At 47.2% G+C, this 20532-nt stretch overlaps 2 protein-coding genes across 5 annotated transcripts in view; one reads left to right on the top strand and one right to left on the bottom strand.

The window, feature by feature from the left end:
* Window positions 1–20532, top strand: part of LOC135259881 (periphilin-1-like) — a 100627-nt gene that overhangs the window by 33296 nt on the left and 46799 nt on the right. The window lies entirely within an intron of this gene.
* Window positions 7232–20509, bottom strand: LOC135259880 (glucoside xylosyltransferase 1-like). Of its 3 annotated transcripts, none has more exons than XM_064344761.1 (8): window positions 19975–20509; window positions 18008–18100; window positions 16780–16984; window positions 16392–16523; window positions 15825–16076; window positions 14739–14862; window positions 13226–13398; window positions 7232–9522 (listed from the first exon to the last, which is right to left on the bottom strand). In XM_064344761.1, exons 1-8 carry the CDS (start codon window positions 20190–20192, stop codon window positions 9352–9354), a joined length of 1368 nt encoding a protein of 455 aa, XP_064200831.1. In that variant the 5' UTR covers window positions 20193–20509; the 3' UTR covers window positions 7232–9351. The 3 variants fall into 3 exon arrangements, with proteins under 3 accessions (XP_064200831.1, XP_064200833.1, XP_064200832.1); XM_064344763.1 differs by lacking the exon at window positions 19975–20509 and adding an exon at window positions 18327–19639; XM_064344762.1 differs by lacking the exon at window positions 18008–18100 and having other exon boundaries at window positions 19975–20500.

Raw genomic sequence — 20532 nt, 5'->3', positions numbered from 1 at the left:
CAGTTTTCACTGGCACTTAAAATAAGAGAGATTGCGGTCTGAATAATGTTGACTGATAAAGATAAGAATGTGATCCCAAGCTATTCACACACCTTTTCAGCGATGCGACTTAGACCTGAGCTATCAATGGCCTGTGAACCAGAAGGAGGCAACAGCGCCATCTAGTGAAAGGCCAGTCCTCAGTGGAGCGCACGCTCAACCGGGAACCTGAAGTACTCTGAAGTACATGCTGTACACTAAAATACATTTCCGGAAGATTCTTCCCAGATGGATCACACGAGATGGCACACCACAGATTCTGCACACGCACCAGATGCCCAGCTCTATTTTAAACACTGAAGGCTCTGTCTTGAAGGCAAAACAAGCCGATTTAATGCATCTTCTGAAAAGTTATGAAGGGACGTGATCGGGTAGAACACTGTGGGGACGGACATTCCGTACCGGACCAGAAGGTCCGGATACCAACCGGTACCTGTGCGTGAAACGCAGAGAGGAAGGAAGGAACGCAGGAGGTGAGTATCTGGAGAGACTCTGGAGTCTGTGGCCACACTAAAGCCATTTGGGCGAAAGAAAACGGCTCTGCGTTGCTCTTAATGACGACCTGCCTGACACGATCGGCTGACAAGAGACAGGCAGTCTCTCCCCGGGGCTTAATTTCCGTGCGACCGAACGCGTGCAAGCACTCGGAACCCGGAGTCAGTCCATAATTATTAGCGTGTTATTACCTGGAGTGATTAAAAGCCGCTCTTGTACTGGTGACATAATGAGCCTTGGGGTGCTGATGGATTAGAAGTGTCATAAAACGCGGTGGATCTCTGATGAGTAAGCAGATTATAATGACACGTTTGGCGCTCGTAGTCGCCGGCGCTGGGTCTCGCCCTGTCCCCGGCGGTGTCCGCTGGGGACCCATAGCGGTGACACAGTTTGGTTATATCGGGACCCCCGGTGGCCGACGCAGAGCAAAGGTACGATTGGTCATTAGCACCTTCGCCATAATTCCACTTTATCACCTGCCCCCTTTTTTTTTTTCCAACAGTTGCTCTTCTAAAGGACATTTTAATTTGTGTAATGACTCTGCAGACAATGAACAGGGGGAAAGAGGCTGAAGGAAAAGGAAGATGGAGAAACTTGCGCCCTGTGGTTAAATTCTGGGGATAAATAAAAATCGGCAGAAACGGTAGTATGGGGACCCCGTGGTCCTGACAGTGTATGGCTAGCTGACGGGAAGCTCTTGCAGGCTGGGTGGTACCTGGAAGCAAGGATGTCATTGTCCTGTCAGGCCTAGGTGCTGTGTGGTTTAAAGGGACATCGTAGGCCCCTGTCGTCAGGAGATAAACCAAAGTCACCAGCTGTGGAGTATAGCTGTAAAGCCAGGCTCAGATAAACAGCTCACACTCTCACACAGATGCACAGAGGCAGATACACACTCGCACACACACATGCTCTCGCAATCTGTGCACACATGTCACTGGCATGCGTATACACACACATGTACACACACACACACATTTTAATTCATGTCCACATACCAAAGTAACATCAAAGGACATAAACAGTAGATCCACACGGTACATAATAATGATATGGAAACTTGCAGGCTCATTAAAGGTGTAGGTACCAGTGCTCCCTCCAGATATGGCGACTCCCTATTATTGCTGACATGGAACGGTATCTTGTGCACACACACACACACACACACATGCAAGCACAGAAGCATGCACGGATGCATCTTTGCAAGACATTTCTCCTCCCTTTGGCTGAAGGCTTTGGGTGTTGGTTATTTCTGAGGAATCCTATTATGGACCACATTCGTAAAGCGCAATAAATCACCGGTGTTATTTATTGGTATATTAACGGTGTTTGGGTGAAATACAATTAAGATGGGAGCCAATATTGAATTTCAGATTGCATTGTGCTCTATCGCCACTTGGGCAAGCCATTGATTCAAGCCAATAGCCCTTTAGCCCCTGGGTGTTTTGGTGGTGCATCGGGGTGGTATTTAATAAGTGGTGGGGGGAAAAAAAAAGGTCAATTGAAATGATTGATAACATCTTTTATGTACGGTAATAGACAGTGTGTTACTTGCACATTTTGTATGATGAATCAGGCTGACATTTGGAACAATTGAGCCATAAAACTCAATGTGAGACTTGTCTGAGTAATGTTCCCTTCCACTTATTTTTTTTCGTTTGAATTTTTTCACGTGCGTAAAGTATCCGGCCCGTCCACTGTCATCCGTGAAATGGCAGGGAAGGCGTAAAACCCCGCGGGGTAATGTTAGCTCTCTCCCTCAGCTGCGCTTTACGACCGGTCAGGCTCAGTGAAGAGATACCAGCACCCTCGGGTTGTCCATTTATGGATTATTTGCTGTAACATCGATCCTCAAAAAGCCGGCTTGGACCCGTGTCATAAATCCGTCTCTCCTCGGGTCTTTGTGGAATAAATTAAAGGAACTTTCATACCGGGATGACGCTTGTGGAAAAAAATAACTGTCGCGTAAAAGACAAATGGACTCTCGTTTTCAGAAATCGATGTGTGAACGTTGAGCAGGTTCAAAAACCAAAAATGATCCCCCCCTGATCCTCTCGAGCAAACTGGAAGGAGGAACTGAGATGTTGGATGTCAGCATACTTTTGGCCATGTAGTGTACTTAACCTGTATTTACCCAGTATATATCCAGTTGTATAAAAAAGTATTCTGTGTAAAAATGCAAAAAGTAGTGTAAATTGCTCTAGATTGAAACATCTGTTATAAATGCCTGTAACGTAATGTATGTACAATACACCATACACAGCTCATGTTTTTAAGAGGAAATTTATCCGCTGTGCAAAACGAGCATGAGCCGGTGTTGTCCTCCATCTTTGATTCATTCATTTTTTAATTATTTGCCGCAGCAGGCTCCTGTTACTGCTGTGGGTTCAGTGCTCAATGTGCCGCTGAGTGAGTTCACAGGAAGCTGGCGCTACACTGTATGAATTACTTTAATTGTTTAGTCTAGACATTTCAGCACACCTACACCTGTTCCAGTGCGAGGAACAAATGTATTATTGATCACAGCACTCCTGTGAAGCTCTCTTCAAACACAACTCCTTTAGCCAATGTTGGGTGGGGGGGGGGGGGCAGACTGACGCAGGGTGCGTACTCCCACATGCAGTCTCTCCATGGCACCCTTCCTCTTCTCCCTTGTTTTTTGGGGTTATTCCCCTCAACCGATGATAAATGAGTGTGGCACATGCCAAAGAAGAGCCATTATGTGTATGTGTGTATTTGTGTGATCATCATAACATATCAATTTATTTACTATCACTTCATCTTAAAAATTATTATATATACACTTTGAATAAGGCTAATAGAGCTTACTTTGCATTTGGGTGATCTTTTTCCCCCGTTCACATCACTTTTAAATGTATTATTTTCAATTACCACCTCTTTGTTACGGCCAAAGGCCATGGTGAGCCAAGTATGGGTTTCTCTGGTCTCTGTGGACGTTAGGCCGATAAGTACGAGCAGCAGTCTAGTTTGTGGTAATCCACAACAGCATTAAGAGCCTGTCTGGACTGGTGGCGCTGTGGCTAGGATCTGCTGTTGATTGGCTGGGTGATCAGACCACAGTTCTCTTTTCACTTACTGTGAACTCGAACCCTAACAGCGTGTCATTGAGCGAAACAAAAAGCAAATCCGTAGGGCTTCTGGAGGTCTGTTTGATCCCCTTCGTGTGATCTGTGATGTGTCATCATGACTGCACAACTGGCCCTGGAGTAAAGTACCTGTCTGAAAATGTCCAGCTCTTTGAAGACATACATCCTACAACCAACATCCAAGCCACTGCCCCGTGTGTAAGCCCACAGCCCACTTGGGCCGGTTCATGGCTGGTTCAGGTCAGAAAGGCATCAACCCAGCAGAAAGAAATTTTGGTCAGTGTTAGCAACTCATTTGTACAATGTCTGTCGACAGCTGCTGCAGTTGAATGTGTGATTCTAGAGAATGCCGGATCTTGAGTCAAAGACGAGATAGTTCTACTCAGTTTGTATTGTGACTTGTTACAGAAAGAGTCCTTTAATCTGACAAGCATTATTTTAATTTGGATGGTGTTGAGCATTCTAAGATGCTTAGCGTGAAAACTTTCCATTCTTGTTTTGTCTGCTGTGGCAGGTTTGTTCTGAGCTTGGTTAATTGCTATTAACAACATCAGTCACTTCTGAGAAGGCTTCGCCCTGCTCCATGGTGTCACTTTGCTGTAGACTTATCTACATGCTCTTCCTGATTTCCAAGAATTCCGAAGTTCCAGCATCCTCCTGGAAGAACATCCAAGAAGCTGCACTGGAAACGTTCTGGAAGCCTTTGTTTTCCGTTCCAGTGGTTCTCTCAGCCGAACTCTGTGTTACCTCTGCTTGCAGGCATGTAGAAGCCATCATCCGGAGTCTCTTTCCATTTAGATATTTCCCCCCCTTTCATGGTTTACTACAAGTTGCCACCTGAAGGCCCTCTTTAGTGTGACGCACCTATCCATTACTTAATAACCTCCACGGCTGTCAGCCCTGCACCATTTACCACCCATTGCCTTAATTCATGTCTCCTCTTTCCAATGATACTGAACACGGATGGAAGTGAGCAATAACATTAATAACCCATGGGCAGTTCTGCACGAAGCGGAGGAGAGATTCGCCAACCCCCTCCCCACCACCCCCCCTTCAGCCCCCCACCACAACCCTGAACCCCAACGCTGAAGGGAAGACTACCAGCCAAAACATTATTTCTCCGCGAAATTAAATAGGTTTTATGCACAAACCGGGTGGGGGGGGGGAATGGCATCTATCTTGCTAAGTCTTTTTTATTTCTTCAAGGTATTCGGATGACTCTAATTTAGCCCTCCTCTGCCGGGGTGTAATCGCCACGGAAACGGAGACGGATGGAACCTGCGGCCCGGCCCTCGTCCGTAATGGAGCCCGCGATTCGCTCCCGCCCGTTTCCCCCCCGCCCCCCTCCCCCCTCAGAGGCTTTTAGGATTGCACCGCGAGAAAAAGAAAAAAAAAAAACAGTAATTACACTGTGGCTTCGCTATAATGGAGGTTCTCTAATAAAACTGGGCAACGCGTGCAATTTATAAGCCCATATGTATTACAGCTTCTCCCAGACAGAACCGAGGAGTGCAGTTTCATCTATTTATTTATTATTTTTTTAAACAGCTGTGGAAGCTCGGCACCCACCGGCTGAAGGAAATAGACCACTTTGGCTGGATGGAATGCTTTTACCCCTACATGTCCCTACAACCTTTTAAGATTATTTTTTACTTATTGATAGAAGATATGGGCCAGGGCGGCACGGTGGTGCAGTGGGTAGCACTGTCGCCTCACAGCAAGAAGGTCGTGGCTTCGAATCTCGGCTTGGGGCCTTTGTGGAGTTTGCATGTTCTTCCCGTGTCCGTGTGGGTTTCCTCCGGGTACTCCGGTTTCCTCCCACAGTCCAAACACATGCAGGTAGGCCGATTGGAGACTCCAAATTGCCCATAGGTATGAGTGTGTGAGTGAATGGTGTGTGTGCCCTGCGATAGGTTGGCGGCCTGTCCAGGGTGTATTCCTGCCTCTCGCCCAATGCACGCTGGGATAGGCTCCAGCACCCCCCGCAACCCTGCTCAGGATAAGCAGGTACAGATAATGGATGGATGGATGGATGGATGGATATGGGCCAGGACATACCCTGATGGCACTGCACTGAGCATTGAGGTGTATCGCTCAAAGGTGTATTTAGTGCTGCACAGGTAACTTCTGCAGTTTGTATTTGACAGAGGGAAGAGCCAATGGGATGTGATGACCCCCAGACTAACAACCAATCAACCAACACATGCACATGTATGCACACACATTCATGCACACACACGCAATGCTCACAAATGCACTCACACATGGATATACACACGCAGCATGCACAAACACACTCATACACACATGCATGCACACACACACACACACACCTCTGGGCTTTTAAAACTCATCGTACTGATGGGACTTTCCTTTTGACAACCAACATCTCATATGCTGCCTCCATTTCATGTACCTGTCACGTTTGCTTGAGTGTTTTACTGGCTTTGCTCTTTGTTGGGGGGACAGGGAGGGGGATGGGGGGGGGGGGTGTATTATTCAAATGCATTGTAAATCATTCTTATGTCCTATGCCTGCAGTGTCCCACTAGTGATAGAATAATAAGCAAAGTCTTGTTTTTACGAGCAATTTTTTCTTGCCGTTTATCATTCGGCCAAAAAGGCAATTCTCGTTTCAGATAGAAAGCCTTCATCTGAGCATTTTTCCTTGACTCCTTAATCTGAGCATTAACTCTGTTGGTTGGAAAATAAATGCAACATTCTACAACAAAACAAAACAAAAACCAGGACAACTTTATGGGAGAAAAACAACTGTAGTGTGAACAAGTCTTTCAGGTTCAAGGGATTGTGATGTATTGGTACAAAAGTTCAACAGGATGCTGGGATATATTGAGTATAAATCCAAGGAAGTTATCTTATACCTTTGTCAAACCACACTTAATGTATCGTGTGCAGTTCTGGGGACCGTACTACACGAAAGATATTGAGGCTCTGGAAAACGTTCAATGAAGGGCAACTAAATTGGGTACTGGTATGAAAGATAAAAGCTATGCCTGAAGACTTAAGATACTTAATCTCTTCAAGCTTAGTAAAAGGAGACGTAGGGGTGATGTGATTGAGATTTTTAAATTCATAAAAGGGATTAACAAAGTTAACTACAAGAGATTCTTCTAGTTTGGTTCTGTGAGTAGAACGAGGGGGCATAAATGGAAATTAGCAAAAGGTAAATTCTGCACAGGCATCAGGAAGTATCTCTTCACATAGAGAGTAGTCAGTGCGGAATAGCCTGCCAGGTCATTTAGTAGAGGCAGAAACCGGGGGTTTTCAAGAACAGGCTAGATATAGTGCTGGATACCATCTACTTGTAGGTAAACGGTGAGCAATATGTACCCTTTAGCAGTATGAATTGGTGAGCATTGCCGGGCTAAATAGCCATTACGTTACGTTATGTTAATTAACAGGAAGCACCCAGCCCATTCACAAGAAGCCTATCTGGAAATTGTTGGCCTGTTTGCACGATTATTTCTATATTTTTAAAAAATGGCCTGCACCATTAAGTCATTATAGACCTTTCCCCCAGGAAGCTGTAGCTGCAGAAACCATGCATCACAGGATTGATGAGCACGACACTCCTTTTAATCGGCTTTACAGACTTCAGTGAATCCGTAAGTCATTTTTATTCATTTCATATATTTCGAGACCCTCAAGCATACAATCCACAAAAGTCTCAAAGTATAAACATGAAAAAATTCTCTCTAAAATGTGACTTTACACTTCATTTATAAAAATATTTTTTTCCATAAGACATTTCCAACTTAAATTTTTTATGTAACTAACGTAAATAATTATAGAACATCTGTACATCGAGGTATAACAATCGCAACACTACAGATTAGTTATCCGTTGCTGGTAATGAGATGGTTAGTTAACAGTGATTGGATTTTTATTTTTTTCCAAGGCCACCGTGGTCATTGGCCCTGTGTGTACAACTGACAGTGCAAAACACGTTTTTTGGCTTTAGCTATTCAAACACATCATCCCACAAAGACAAAAGAAAATTACATTTTCCTTTCCTGACCGCATATAAATTTCCATAAACACAATGCACATATGGACACTCCAGCTATACAAAACACCAGAGTGACATCATTCACATTTCTGTAGACGAAAAGGTTAATTGCATTCACTCGACATAGTGGAGTTCCCCCCCTTCCAATCAAAAACTCCAAATATGAAATGTTATCAAACGATATTTCAAACAATACACCGAACAATTTCTAATCAGTACGGTTATCGTATATAAACTTATTTTCATTTTTTTGTTTAGTGCAAAACAGACCAATGTCCTACTGTTAGTGTTAACATCCATCACCCTGTAGGTAAACATTTTAAATAAACTAACTTGTCTAACTGAAATCCGACATGGCTCAAATGGTGCCAGTATATAGCCGAGAAGATTAAAAATGAGATCAACCCATCCCAAAAGAGGAGCTGAACGCTTTTCTCTCATTGTTAAAATTAACTGAATGTCATTTTTTATAAATACAATCATGGTTTAGGTTCAGGTGATTAATTCTAAAAAATCACATATGAAGGTATATAAATACGGATATTTAATTCTCTCATTCAAACATTATGGATCACCTAAAACCTATCAATACTCATCAAGTCACTGGAAGTGGTGATATTTATGAGACTTATGAAATGATTTAATTCACACTTCTCTCTCTAACACGAATAACCCTTCTCTACTCAGGGCTGATACTTACGAGATTGACAAACAATAAAAAGGCCTTCGCAGGCTGGTAAGACACACACACACACACATCAAGAATATTCAATTTCTCAATTGCTAAATACTGTATTTGTTTATTGCCTTTATTTTTATCTGTTAGGTCGACTAAGATTCATTGATCTTCTGAAGTGATGACCTGGTGAAATCAAAGTGGTCATCACTGCAGAGGGATTACGTAGCCAATCGGAGGCTTGCACTGACCCACGTGGACATACCAAGCTCTTTAGCTGGAACACACACACGCACACACACAAAGGAGGGATTACAAATCCGTAGGAGTCCAGTTTTTTTCGGATTTTCTGTTTTTACTTCCCTGTAGTGTAACCCGACGATTGTCTGGCATTTTAGTCCAAGGTTTAAGGCATGGAACAGATGATTGTCACATCTCCACACAGAAACCACAGACCAGGTCCGTGAGCTGCACAGTGATTTCCGTACATCTGCCTGCTGAACTTAGCCCGTCAGTGCCTGTAGCTGTCAGGAGCGGTTCTATTCATTGGTCTCGGGAAAGTCTCTGTAGGTCTGACTCAGTGTCTGTAACTCTGAGGCTGAGTCAGTCAATGTCTGTAGTGATAAGGCTCAGCCAGGCAGTGTCTGCAGCTCTAAGGCTCAGTCAGTGTCTGTAGTTCTATGACTCAGTCAGTCTGTCTGTAGCTCTAAGCTTTAGTCAGCGTCTAAGTCTGTCAGACAGTCTATCAGTGCCTGTTCCAAGTCTTCTGTCCGTAACTGTCAGACTGTCAGTCCGTTTGTGGAGCTGAGTCAGTTTGTGTCTGTAGCTGTGAGATTTATACCCAGGTCTGTAGCTTGGAGGTTGAGACTTGGTGTCTGTAGCCCCGAGGCTGAGACTTGGTGTCTGTAGCTCTGGCTGGGTGTCTGTAGCTTGGAGCCTCAGACTCAGCGTCTGTAGCTCTGGCTGGCTGTCTGCAGCTCGGGGACACTGGGCGGACGGAAGCAGAGATCAGCTCCCTCTGGCCGTGCCGGTGCTGACGCTGCTCATGCTGGAGACGCTGAGCCGTAGTCTCTTGGTGAAGAGGTGTCTGACTCTCCCGCAGTACGTGTGGGTGGTGCTCAGGAGCTGCTGCTCCAGGGGCAACAGCAGGGTGTGCAGGGGGTCCGCTCCAAACGAGTACTGAGAACGCACACACATACACACACGGGTCAGTCATTACACACACACACACACACACACACACACACACGGGTCAGCCTTTACACACACACACACACACACACACACACACGGGTCAGTCATTACAAAAGTCACCTTACACACACACACACAGAGTCAGCTATTACACACGGGTCAGTCATTACACACACACACACACACAGAACACACTGGTCAACAGTCACATGCACACACACACAGAACAGCCATTACACATGCTCACACATCTGAACATGCACACGCTCACACACATACACACGCTCACACATACGTATGTACACACACACACACACACACAAAGACACGGAAGACGCACATGTACATGCATGCGTGCCCAACTGCATGCACACGCCCGTATTAACCGGTATACGTTTTTAAAAAACCCTTCTAAGCCCTGCTTATTCACGGAGCTGACTTTCATCTGCAGCACGCATTGATTTTGTTAGAAGCGCAATTTAAAATTTTATTTTCCACATTTCATCATGCATTTTTCATTAAATCGCACAAACGCAGCGACTCATCAGGGAGTGCAGGATCCTTCTTCGGAGCGACGGGCAGCTTTGCGGACGGCTTTTCCGTAACGGCGCGGGGAAAACGTTTTCTGAGAAGCGTTTGCCAGACGAAACCCTGACGGAGCGACGCGATTTGTTTTTTACGCTGCACCGACCACTTCCGGCTCTCCTCTGGGAGGAGATCTCTCTCCCGACTGCCAAAAAGCCATCGGGGCGCTGGCGCGGGGCGCGGACCCGGAGCGAACGCCGAGCGGCCGGCGGCATTAAATCACCGCCAAAAGAGCCGGCCCCCCGCACTCGCGCTCATGAATAAAGGATCAGCGGCGGCGCTGCTCCCCTCCGCCCGCAGTGGAAGTCCTTTTACGGCGCTCACAGGAAATGCCCAGAAATTACGTTTTTACGAGCGCTCGTTCGCTGCGCTTTCTGTAGTCTGGCGTTGGGCGGCTGAGAGAACCGGCGGGTTTTTTTTTTTTTTGCGCGGTGGCGAGGACGCGGGCATGTCCCCCCTCCTCCCCCCGCCCCCCACCCCCACGTTTATCGGACGGTATCGATTTTGGGCGTCCTTCCCGTAGCATCCGCCCGGCTAAATGCACCGGCGGCAGTAAAGTTTTTACGGCCTCCCCGCGACGCTCGGCGCGGCGTAATGGCCAAGCCGCCGGGCTTTACTGCGGCGAGGCCGGTCCGGGCCGGCCCGGGCCCCCCGGCGCCTGGGGAGGGACACCCCCCCCCCCGGTCCCGTCCTTCCGGGGGCCGCAAATTAGGAGGTTCCCGGCAGCCTCGCTGCGGGCTGCCCCCCCCCCGCCCCAGAGGATGGGGCGATGGAGGGATGAGGGAAGACTGGAAGAGGAGAGGCCATTAGCCTGCAGACGGCGGTGGCGGGGTTCGTGGTGGAGGGCGTCGGCCTGTTTTTGCGATTCCGCGCCGACTTCTGCGCTCGATTAGCTCATTAGCTCGTTAGCTCAGCCGTTTTAAACATCGCCACGGAAACCAAAAAATAAATCATTCATTTGATCACTCTCATCATTTAAAAAGGAAGGAAAAAAGAAGAAATGAGTGGTCGTATAGTTACAGGAAGCGGTAGTGAAAATATTTTCTGCGGTAGGACAGAAGACAGGATAGCCCCAGTAGTGCACACCCCTCTGTAGGAAAAAACAGCTCAAATAATTGGCTGGAACTCCAACCAGCATAGAGGAATGGAGCCGTGTGCCCCTGTGTTAGAGACCAAGCTACACCGTCCGGCACGAAAGCAAGTGCTCATGTGAACACACGCACACACACTCACTCACCCGATACACTTGCCGAGCATGAACGCTTCGATAAGTATGCTGTGGAATTTGAGTCCGTAGCCAGGGTTATGTGTGTTATAGCGCATGCCGGTAAACAGTGCAGCTGCATTGTGTAATGGCTAAAGAGCTGGTCTTGTAACTCTGAGGCTGCAGGTTCAAATCCCAAGAGAGGCACTGCCAGCCGACACTTAACCTTAAATTACTTCTGCTGAACGGAGTTCGCTGAGCCAGAACACTTACTGTTGAAATTTTTGTTGAGGTTTGTAGCCGTGGCGCACAAACTCAGGGTTGTTGAGGTGTCGATGCTTTTATCCGTCTGTCTGTCTGTCGGTCAGACAGACAGGGGTGCCTGTCCTTGTGTAATTTAGCCAGCCTGTTTGCTTAATGGCAGAGAGCTCAGGCCAGGCTGATGCTAATTGGCCTGGAGTGGCTGTAATGGACGACGGGCCATTAATGAAACATCCACCCCTGATAAAATCAGCAGGAGATGAGGCTGTCCGCACAGACACAAGCAGGGCAGGGCATTCTGGGAGATGAGGCTATCTGCACACACACATGCAGGGCAAGGCATTCTGGGAGATGAGGCTATCTGCACACACACATGCAGGGCAAGGCATTCTGGGAGATGAGGCTATCTGCACACACACATGCAGGGCAAGGCATTCCTGGGAGTGAGCGTATCTGCACACACCATGCAGGCAGCATTCTGGGAGATGAGGCTATCGCACACACACATGCAGGGCAGGGCATTCTGGGAGATGAGGCTATCTGCACACACACATGCAGGGCAAGGCATTCTGGGAGATGAGGCTGTCTGCACAGACACAAGCAGGGCAAGGAATTCTGGGAGATGAGGCTATCTGCACACACACATGCAGGGCAAGGCATTCTGGGAGATGAGGCTGTCCGCACAGACACAAGTAGGGCAGGGAATTCTGGGAGATGAGGCCGTCTACAGAAACCCAACCACAGGCAGGGCAGTCTAGGGAAACGGGGCCGTTTACACAAAAGTAAATGTGAGATGGGCGGCGACGGCGGCTGATTGGTGCGCTGCTTTGTGCTGGGAGGGGATTAGGCCGGCTTCAGCCACACTGATGGAGGGCTGGCAGCGAGCTTAAAGCAGCTATTGATTTAGCCTTTCCTCCCGCATAGATGGACTGGTTTAATAGAAAAGCAACGATCCAGCACAGATGCGCGGAGGACGCGATTACACAAATGTTCCTCCTACAGGTGGTTTCATTAAAACAGCGGCAATTAGAAAACAAACAAGCCAATATGCGGAAGTCTCCAGAGAGCGGGGAGTTTGTGAAGGTCAGGCAAATTAGTCTGCTGAATTCACAAAGCTCTACCCCCTCCATGTTTTTCCACCGGTGAAACGGTGTTACACAACCGATAACAAATCATTTTACCCCGGCCTTAAATGTCAGGCTCGTAACCTTAACGATACTATGAGGCCGTCAGACAAATATATTCTTGCATCAGACGAATGACGAATCACGATTTAGCTTCAGGCTGGGGTCCAATTGGAGGAGACAATCCAAACAGACTCAGCCAATCATCGCCAATAACACAATGCTGGCTAAAAAGTGGCCAGTCGGATTGCAGAAAACACAAGTATGGCAAGGCAGGCTAGTACAGAGTAAACTATGCTTAATTTACATTGAGCAGATTAACTTACCCAGCATAACTGACATACAGTCCATTTACACGGCTGGATATATACTGAAGCAGTGAGGTTAAGCACCTTTAAGTACCTTTCAAGGGAACAATGGCAGTACCCCACCAGGGAGTCAAACCTGCAAACCCTGAGTTGGAAGCCCGGTACCATGCAGGTGGTACAGGGAGCGGTAGAGGGGTTAGGCGTACCTTGTTGATGGCGTCGTACATGGCCCTGAACGCCGGCTGCTTCTCGTCGTGGTAGACGCCGCGGTTTCCGTGGAGAATGAAGACGCCCTCCTCCTCGGCCGGGACGCAGTTGCTCCCGTAGATGCAGTGGTCCGGCCGGAAGTTCCACTGGCAGGGGAACACGAACAGGCTCTCTGCCAAGAGAGGAGAGAGGGAGAGGGGTGCCCCCTGACTGAGTGTCCCCCTACAACCGCCCTATTCCACACTGGTTCACCCACACATATCCACAGCCCTCAAACGACAGCTCCTTCGGATTTCTACTGCGCCCTGCACCAAAGGAACGTTCGGTATTCTGAGCAACCTTCAGTGGTGACCGACATTAATCGGCCGTTTGTTGTTTGTTGTTGTCGCTGATCTTAATACCGTTTTATCTCCGAACAGGCGATATAAATCCGCGTTGTTACCGAGGTAATTACACAAATTGGAGCAGATGCGGAAACGTAGCGGGCAGACAGGTGACCTTGCGGGAACTTCTGTTCTTTTCTCTGTGACAGACCGTACGGCAGAAACAAACACACACAGGTGGCGGGTTTCACGCGGTAACGTTCGGCTCCGCGTTTCAGTAGCGGGTTCCTACGCTTAGCTACTTTTAGAAGTTTAGCTTCGCGTTGCAGTAGCGGGTTCCTGCTGTGAAGTTTGGCTTTGTGCTACAGTAGCGGGTTTGTGCAGCAAAGTGGTATCGTGTCTGAGTTGGGTCACAAAGAGCTTGGCTCTGTGTTTGCATGGGAGCCGACTGGCTGAGGCTCTAAAGAAGGGTGTACATTACGGGGAGGCATACCCGTGCAGTGCATACGGGTGGAGCTGTACCTGGGTTGTGGATAAGGGTGGAGGCGTATCTGTGCTGTGGATAAGGGTGGAGCTGTACCTGGGTTGTGGATAAGGGTGGAGCTGTACCTGGGTTGTGGATATGGGTGGAGGCGTACCTGGGTTGTGGATATGGGTGGAGGCGTATCTGTGCTGTGGATAAGGGTGGAGCTGTACCTGGGTTGTGGATATGGGTGGAGGCGTATCTGTGCTGTGGATATGGGTGGAGGCGTATCTGGGTTGTGGATATGGGTGGAGAGGTATCTGTGCTGTGGATAAGGGTGGAGCTGTACCTGGGTTGTGGATATGGGTGGAGGCGTATCTGTGTTGTGGATAAGGGTGGAGGTGTACCTAGGTTGTGGATATGGGTGGAGGTGTACCTGGGTTGTGGATATGGGTGGAGGTGTATCTGTGTTGTGGATAAGGGTGGAGCTGCACCTGGGTTGTGGATATGGGTGGAGCTGTACCTGGGTTGTCGATATAGGTGGAGGCGTATCTGTGTTGCGGATAAGGGTGGAGAGGCATCTGTGCAGTGCGTATGGGTGGAGCTGCACCTGGGTTGTGGATATGGGTGGAGCTGTACCTGGGTTGTCGATATGGGTGGAGGCGTATCTGTGTTGCGGATAAGGGTGGAGAGGCATCTGTGCAGTGCGTATGGGTGGAGCTGTACCTGGGTTGTGGTGGAAGATGATGTTCAGCAGATCCTGGTCCCCCCAGGTAATATTCAGCTTATACTTCTGGAGAAGGGGCATCAGCAAGTCTTCCCATGACAACTCCACAGAGGTCATATCATTCTGCACACACAACACACAATAACACACACAACAACACACACACACAAAATACAGCACCGTCAATCACAGCACTGCCTTCTGTGGTCTACACTAATAGCGGGGACCCTCTATCAGTGTAAAGCTGCTACTAAACAATGTCACTGATATTCTGAACAATCTGTTACTGACGTTCTTCTCAACCAGAGACCATTTGCATCCCATTATTTTTGATGGTTTTTATAGCCATCTGGAATAAACTTTGGGTTTTTAATTCAAGAGACCAACCAGTGACCCAAGCACGCTCTTCACAAATCAGAACAGGAAACATGCATCTGCCATAGAACAGAATAACATCTGTGCCCTCTACTGGCCGATGAGGATATTGCAACAGGCTTGCTGAAAACAGCCTTTAGCATCACTGCAAGCTATATAACTTTGTATTCTACTGTAACCCTAAAATGCACAGATAATTGCATTCTTGAGATACATTAAAGTGAGGTTATTCAACTGTTGGCCTGGGGGCCAAATGTGCCCCCCCTACATCCATAATCTTGGCCCTTTGATCGTTGAGAAGGAAAAAATTATTATTCAGATGAAGCAAAAAATTATGAGGTCGTCATCTGCTGTGTCGGCATACCTCCCACAAGCAAAGAATAATAAGTAATAGCTATGCATATTTTAACAGGGTTTCTACTTGTGTACACAGCTTACATCCATCGTCTAAAAACACATTTTATTCCTACACGGTTTCGTAGAAAGTATATGTTAAACGCTTGCCCCACGTAACCAGATGTTAGAGTGGCAGTGCAGCATAACATCTGGGGAAATAGGCTTGTAATCAAGAGGTTGCAGGTTCAATTCCCAGTTGAGGGCACAAGCAGATACCCTGTTGAAATATGGTTTGTAACCATTGGTATAAATGGATCGTACGGGGGATGAAACCCAGACGTCTCGTCTCCTGAGGGAGGAGGAGGAGGGCGTACCTTGAAGAGCTTGCCCCTGATGCGGGTCATGTTCATGAGCATGACGCCCGAGTTGATGCCCGTCTTGCCGTGGTAGGGGTGGCGGGCGAAGCGGCTGTACCAGGCGATGCGCGGGTCCTCGTGCTCGGGCGCCATGGCGGCCGCCTGGGTGGAGTTGAAGCGCGCCAGGAAGGCCCACACGTCCTCCACCGGCCGCAGGAACAGGATGTCCGTGTCCACGTACAGCAGGGAGTCCACCTCCTTCAGGATGATCTGGAAGACGGCAGCGCACCGAAATCGGAACGCGATTCTCAAGGTTCGGTCTAAAAACGACGCAAGTCTTCTGCCTCCTTCAGAATGATCTGGAGGGCAGGAGCCTGCTGGATCTGAATGCGATTCTCACACTCGTCTAAGCTGTACAGCAGACTCCGCCTGCTTCAGAATGATCTGGCAACGATGAACATGATGAGTGTGCCTGCATGTCTGTTTGTGTGTGTGTTTCTGTATGTGTGCACGTGTGCCTGCATGTCTGTGTATGTGTGTATATGTGTGTGTATGTGTGTATACAGGGTAGTCACGGGATCTCACCGGTAGAAAGAGTCTCTGGGAGGCGCAGGGCTTGAACAGCCTCTTCCACTCTGCGGCGTTCTCCGGGGGGAAGGTGATTGGGTAGATCGTGTAGTTGAACCTGGAGCGGAACGGCTCGGGCCACACCTCCAGCTGCAAAACCACACCCACATACAGGGCCATGCATTTAGGACGTCACTTACAGTTGCAACCACGCCATGGCATCATTGGACGTTACACACAGTTATGCAAAACCCTGGAATATGCATTACAATAACCAAATCTAAGCTGGAGCCACTTTTCTCACTATACCATCACTCAGCTCACTTAAAGCCCTGGTGCAGCCGGTTTAGAGGGAGCGGCGAGCCACACCCTATGGGCGGGTCAGAACGCATGGTACGCGACTCACGGCCTCTTTGAAGCCCCGGTGCAGCTGGTCTTCGGCGAAGACGTGGAAGTGGAGGGGGCGTCGGCCGAAGAGGACGGCGGACTTCAGCATGGTGAGCGTCTCGTCCAGCCTCTGTCCGCACGAGACCACGGCCAGGTGCATGCGCTCCTCCCGCGCCGCGGCCACAGCCCCGCCCTCTGACGGGTCCCGCCTCCTCATGATGTACCTGAAAGCGCCAGAGGGACGCGCAAGGTGAGGAACGCCACCCCCTGGCCCAGTCCGCCGAATTTCAGCGCCTTCCGCGATACGCTACAGACCGTGAAGGCGTGGAACACTATAGGAAGTCGATTCCAGTGGTGTCACTTCTCCCGATTGATCAGGACATTTTGACTTTCAGACCTCCGTTCTCTCAACCGGAGGCAGAGAGCTTTCACACTCCGATTGTGCAGGAGAGAATTTTCCAGAACAAAGCCAATTATTCAGGCCCAGGGTGGGAAATTCACTGCATGAGGGCAAAAATGTCTGTCTCACTGGGCGACTATTAATTTACACGGTTCTTACTCAGTTCTTAGTGTGTCTGGGCCAAGCTCTAAAATTTGAGGGGACTCAGAGAGTTTGTAGCTCGCAGGCAGAAAGAGAAAGACATTCAGATCAGACAAGTTATTGGAAAAAGTATTTGAAACAAACTTCAAGTGGACATGGAGCGTTTGAGGCAAACACATAAAAATAATGAAAAGACAGACATACAAGCAAGATGGCACTTCCAGACAAGCTCCCTGGGTTGTGTTTTGGTATGGTATAAACACTCAGTACTTTTGAAATTTCCCTGTAATACATGTCATATTTATTTACGCCCAAAACCTTCTGTGTGAAAGGGGCTTGTCAAATTAGGTATGTGATTCAGAAGCGAGCTAAAGCAAGTCCCCAGGTTTCCCTAGCAACATGGCATTATGGGAAATCGCTAAATAAGCCGTAACTGTAGTGAGTATTCCTTCTCTTGAATGCAGTCCTTGCCCTCCAACCTATTCCACTTTCCTGAAAAAAGAACAACTACAACAAAAACTTATTTGAAAAGGTTTTAACATAACAAAGGGTTTTTTTCCTTGCGAATTCTGCTCGACTGTACTGTCAGCCTATTGAAATTTATCTTTTCTGCTTTTGAGGCCAAGTTCTCGCAAATCACTTCAGTGCTAACTACCCTACAGTTCCACCCTGCTCCCATTGTGTGTATCAGTTCAGCCAAGCCTACCTAAAAGCCGAATCCATAAAGCAGTTCAATCCACAAACACCAGGGGGCAGTCTCCAATAGGGATTCCAGTAAGTCACTGACAAATTCTTACACCTGACAGAACGAGAAAAACATGCTCTAAGAAAAAAAAGGCACTTCATTTTTAAAAAATTTAAAAAAAAATCTGCCTCAGCTAATGAAACCAACTCATTTTTGTTCACAATATAAAAATATTGTCTGGCAAGTGTGTGCTCATCTTTGAAAGTCTTTTAAATTTACCATGCAAAAACTGTGTGTAGGCCTACACCTGAATAGTTGCTTCAGCAATCCAGTAAATTACCTTGAGGACAAAACGGCACTGGCAAGCATGGAAGTAGTACATTTGGCCTTTCAGTCGAAAATTCCTCAGCAAATGGCGGTGGGCTTGGCACTCCGCAGATCTCTTCTAGGAAGATTTTATTCGGAGGTGCCAAACCCGCAAATAAATTAATACTCAAGACGAATCAAAAATGATCGGGCCCGCCGGTTAAACTCGAATAACAGGTAGGGTGCAAATAGTGATTATTCTCCCTGTAGTGCCAAAAGGGAGAATGCGTTTAAATTTAACGTTCATTTTACTGCAGTCAGAACAGACAAGTAAAATAACAAGGACAGTTGTGATCCGCAGATAAATTTCAATGAGAAAAAGATTCAGCTTTTAAAGCACACAAGTTACGCATTTGTTACGCATAGGCTATGTTGACATTCCTAGGCAAAATATATTAATTTCAGCAATACAGCGCTATACTTTAATTTTTTTATTTTAAGATTTTTAACTGTGATTGGTGCATAGTAGCCTAATCGGCTTTATGATTTAGAACGGGTTGAGGATTTCTTAGCCGAGTGAACTGGCCCACATGCTGTTACCAAATGCGCTCTGAGCCAGTGATCTGCAAATACATCACCTGTCCCACACCAAACCTACAAATCCCCCGGAGCCACACAGCAGGGATTTCCTGCTAGATTTCCGTTTAGACTGTTTGGTTTTCTCTGGTCTCCAATAAACTGAGATTTTAATTTAAAACACGGAATCAGGTACGCATTTGTTTCATTTAAATTACAAAAAAATATATTTTTAAATGGTAAGCTAAAACCACCCAGAGGAGAAAGACGATTTTTAACATTTCCAATGAAATTACGTTTAAATGTCAAAACTGACAACTAAATAACACTATTGAGTGGGAGTAATCTACTTAGCTGTCTGGCGAGTTGATTAACTGCGCAGTCGAAACGAATGTGAAAGCAACCTAGATAGCATTAGGTTAGGCTAATAAATATCACAAGCCTGACTGAATTTAGCCAACGCAGCCCAACTAGTAAAATGTTTATAGATATAGCCATCCCTTGTTCATCTCCACAATTTAACGTAGCGTTATAGGCTGTTTCACTTTTAGGAAACTTTATACCAATAACTACAATTTGTAGGATCCAAGCAAACTACACCGTTCTGAAGAATTAGTTGATCATATAGTTGTAGATTACGCAGAAAACTGATAAAACCTAGATTAGTCTAAACAGGCAACAAAATGTAAAGCAGGTGACGTCATTCAAATTCCACTTCTAGTACAATCCCTCAGTCATGGGCCGTGCAGATAACTAGCTGGCTAACGCTAGCTAGTAGCTACAAAATAAAATGAATTGCATTTCAAGATCTACATCCGTATCATGCACGCAGACTCGTTATATTGCGAGCCATGATGGAAAAACTGCACTTCATTTAAAGATGAAGTGCGGGGGCATGTTCCGCTATAGCAGATATAACGTTAGCTAGCTGGTAAACTATACCAGCAAACTATACCGAGCAAACGAAAGCTAATATATTATTAGCCTGCTGCATCAACCCTGTTTTACAATGGGGACCTTCTGCGTCACAATCGCTTGAACTTTATCCATTTGCTTTTAGGTGTGAGTGTGGCCAACAGACTAGTCGACTCGTATGCACGTCTTACCTGTTGTACCAATGTTGATTCTCCGGGCCTTCATTTCCCGGCTCTTTCCTGGCTCTGTGTCCCAGGTCCCTCGGCTGAAAGACGGCTTTCGGCCGAGCGGCACTCCCAGCCCCTATGCTTGACGTTTCCAGGGACGAGGCAAGTTGGCTGAACACGTACAATACCGAAAAGAACGCAAAAATCATACACACGAGAAGTACGCGAAGGTAGCGCCTCATTTTAAATATATATATAAAAAAATAAAACTAGCCAAACTAGTTGGCTATCTAATACACTATTTTGTGGGAATAAAATTTAAGTCATGACTAGCTAAGTCGCTCGTTTCCCCACATACGCCGATCTCGTAGGAGGACGTGCGACAGACATCGCAACTATTTGCTAATACCGAGTGCTAACCCCCCTCCTCCACCGCTGCCAAGACGGTCAAAGGCTTATGGGAGGAAATAAACCACAGTATTCTCACCTAGCTAACGTCGCAATTTACATGCAGCGTATAAACACCCAAACCGTCCGAGTCTGTTTCATCAGAATTTGTTTTTTCACCCCCAGGGATCTCGT

The sequence above is a fragment of the Anguilla rostrata genome, chromosome 7, assembly GCF_018555375.3.
Source record: "Anguilla rostrata isolate EN2019 chromosome 7, ASM1855537v3, whole genome shotgun sequence".
Lineage (NCBI taxonomy): Eukaryota > Metazoa > Chordata > Actinopteri > Anguilliformes > Anguillidae > Anguilla > Anguilla rostrata.
Note: the sequence above shows the minus strand (reverse complement) of the source record. Positions and strands in the feature narration are given on the sequence as shown.

What these genes read in the sequence shown, in the direction of transcription:
- LOC135259880 (XM_064344761.1), bottom strand. Translation starts at nt 20,192, where the DNA reads ATGAGGCGCTACCTTCGCGTACTTCTCGTGTGTATGATTTTTGCGTTC. An exon ending in ACCGGGGCTTCAAAGAGGCC is followed by an intron (nt 16,524 to 16,779) that starts GTGAGTCGCGTA and finishes GTGGTTTTGCAG; the next exon opens with CTGGAGGTGTGGCCCGAGCC. An exon ending in TGTACGACGCCATCAACAAG is followed by an intron (nt 9,523 to 13,225) that starts GTACGCCTAACC and finishes GTGCGTTCTCAG; the next exon opens with TACTCGTTTGGAGCGGACCC.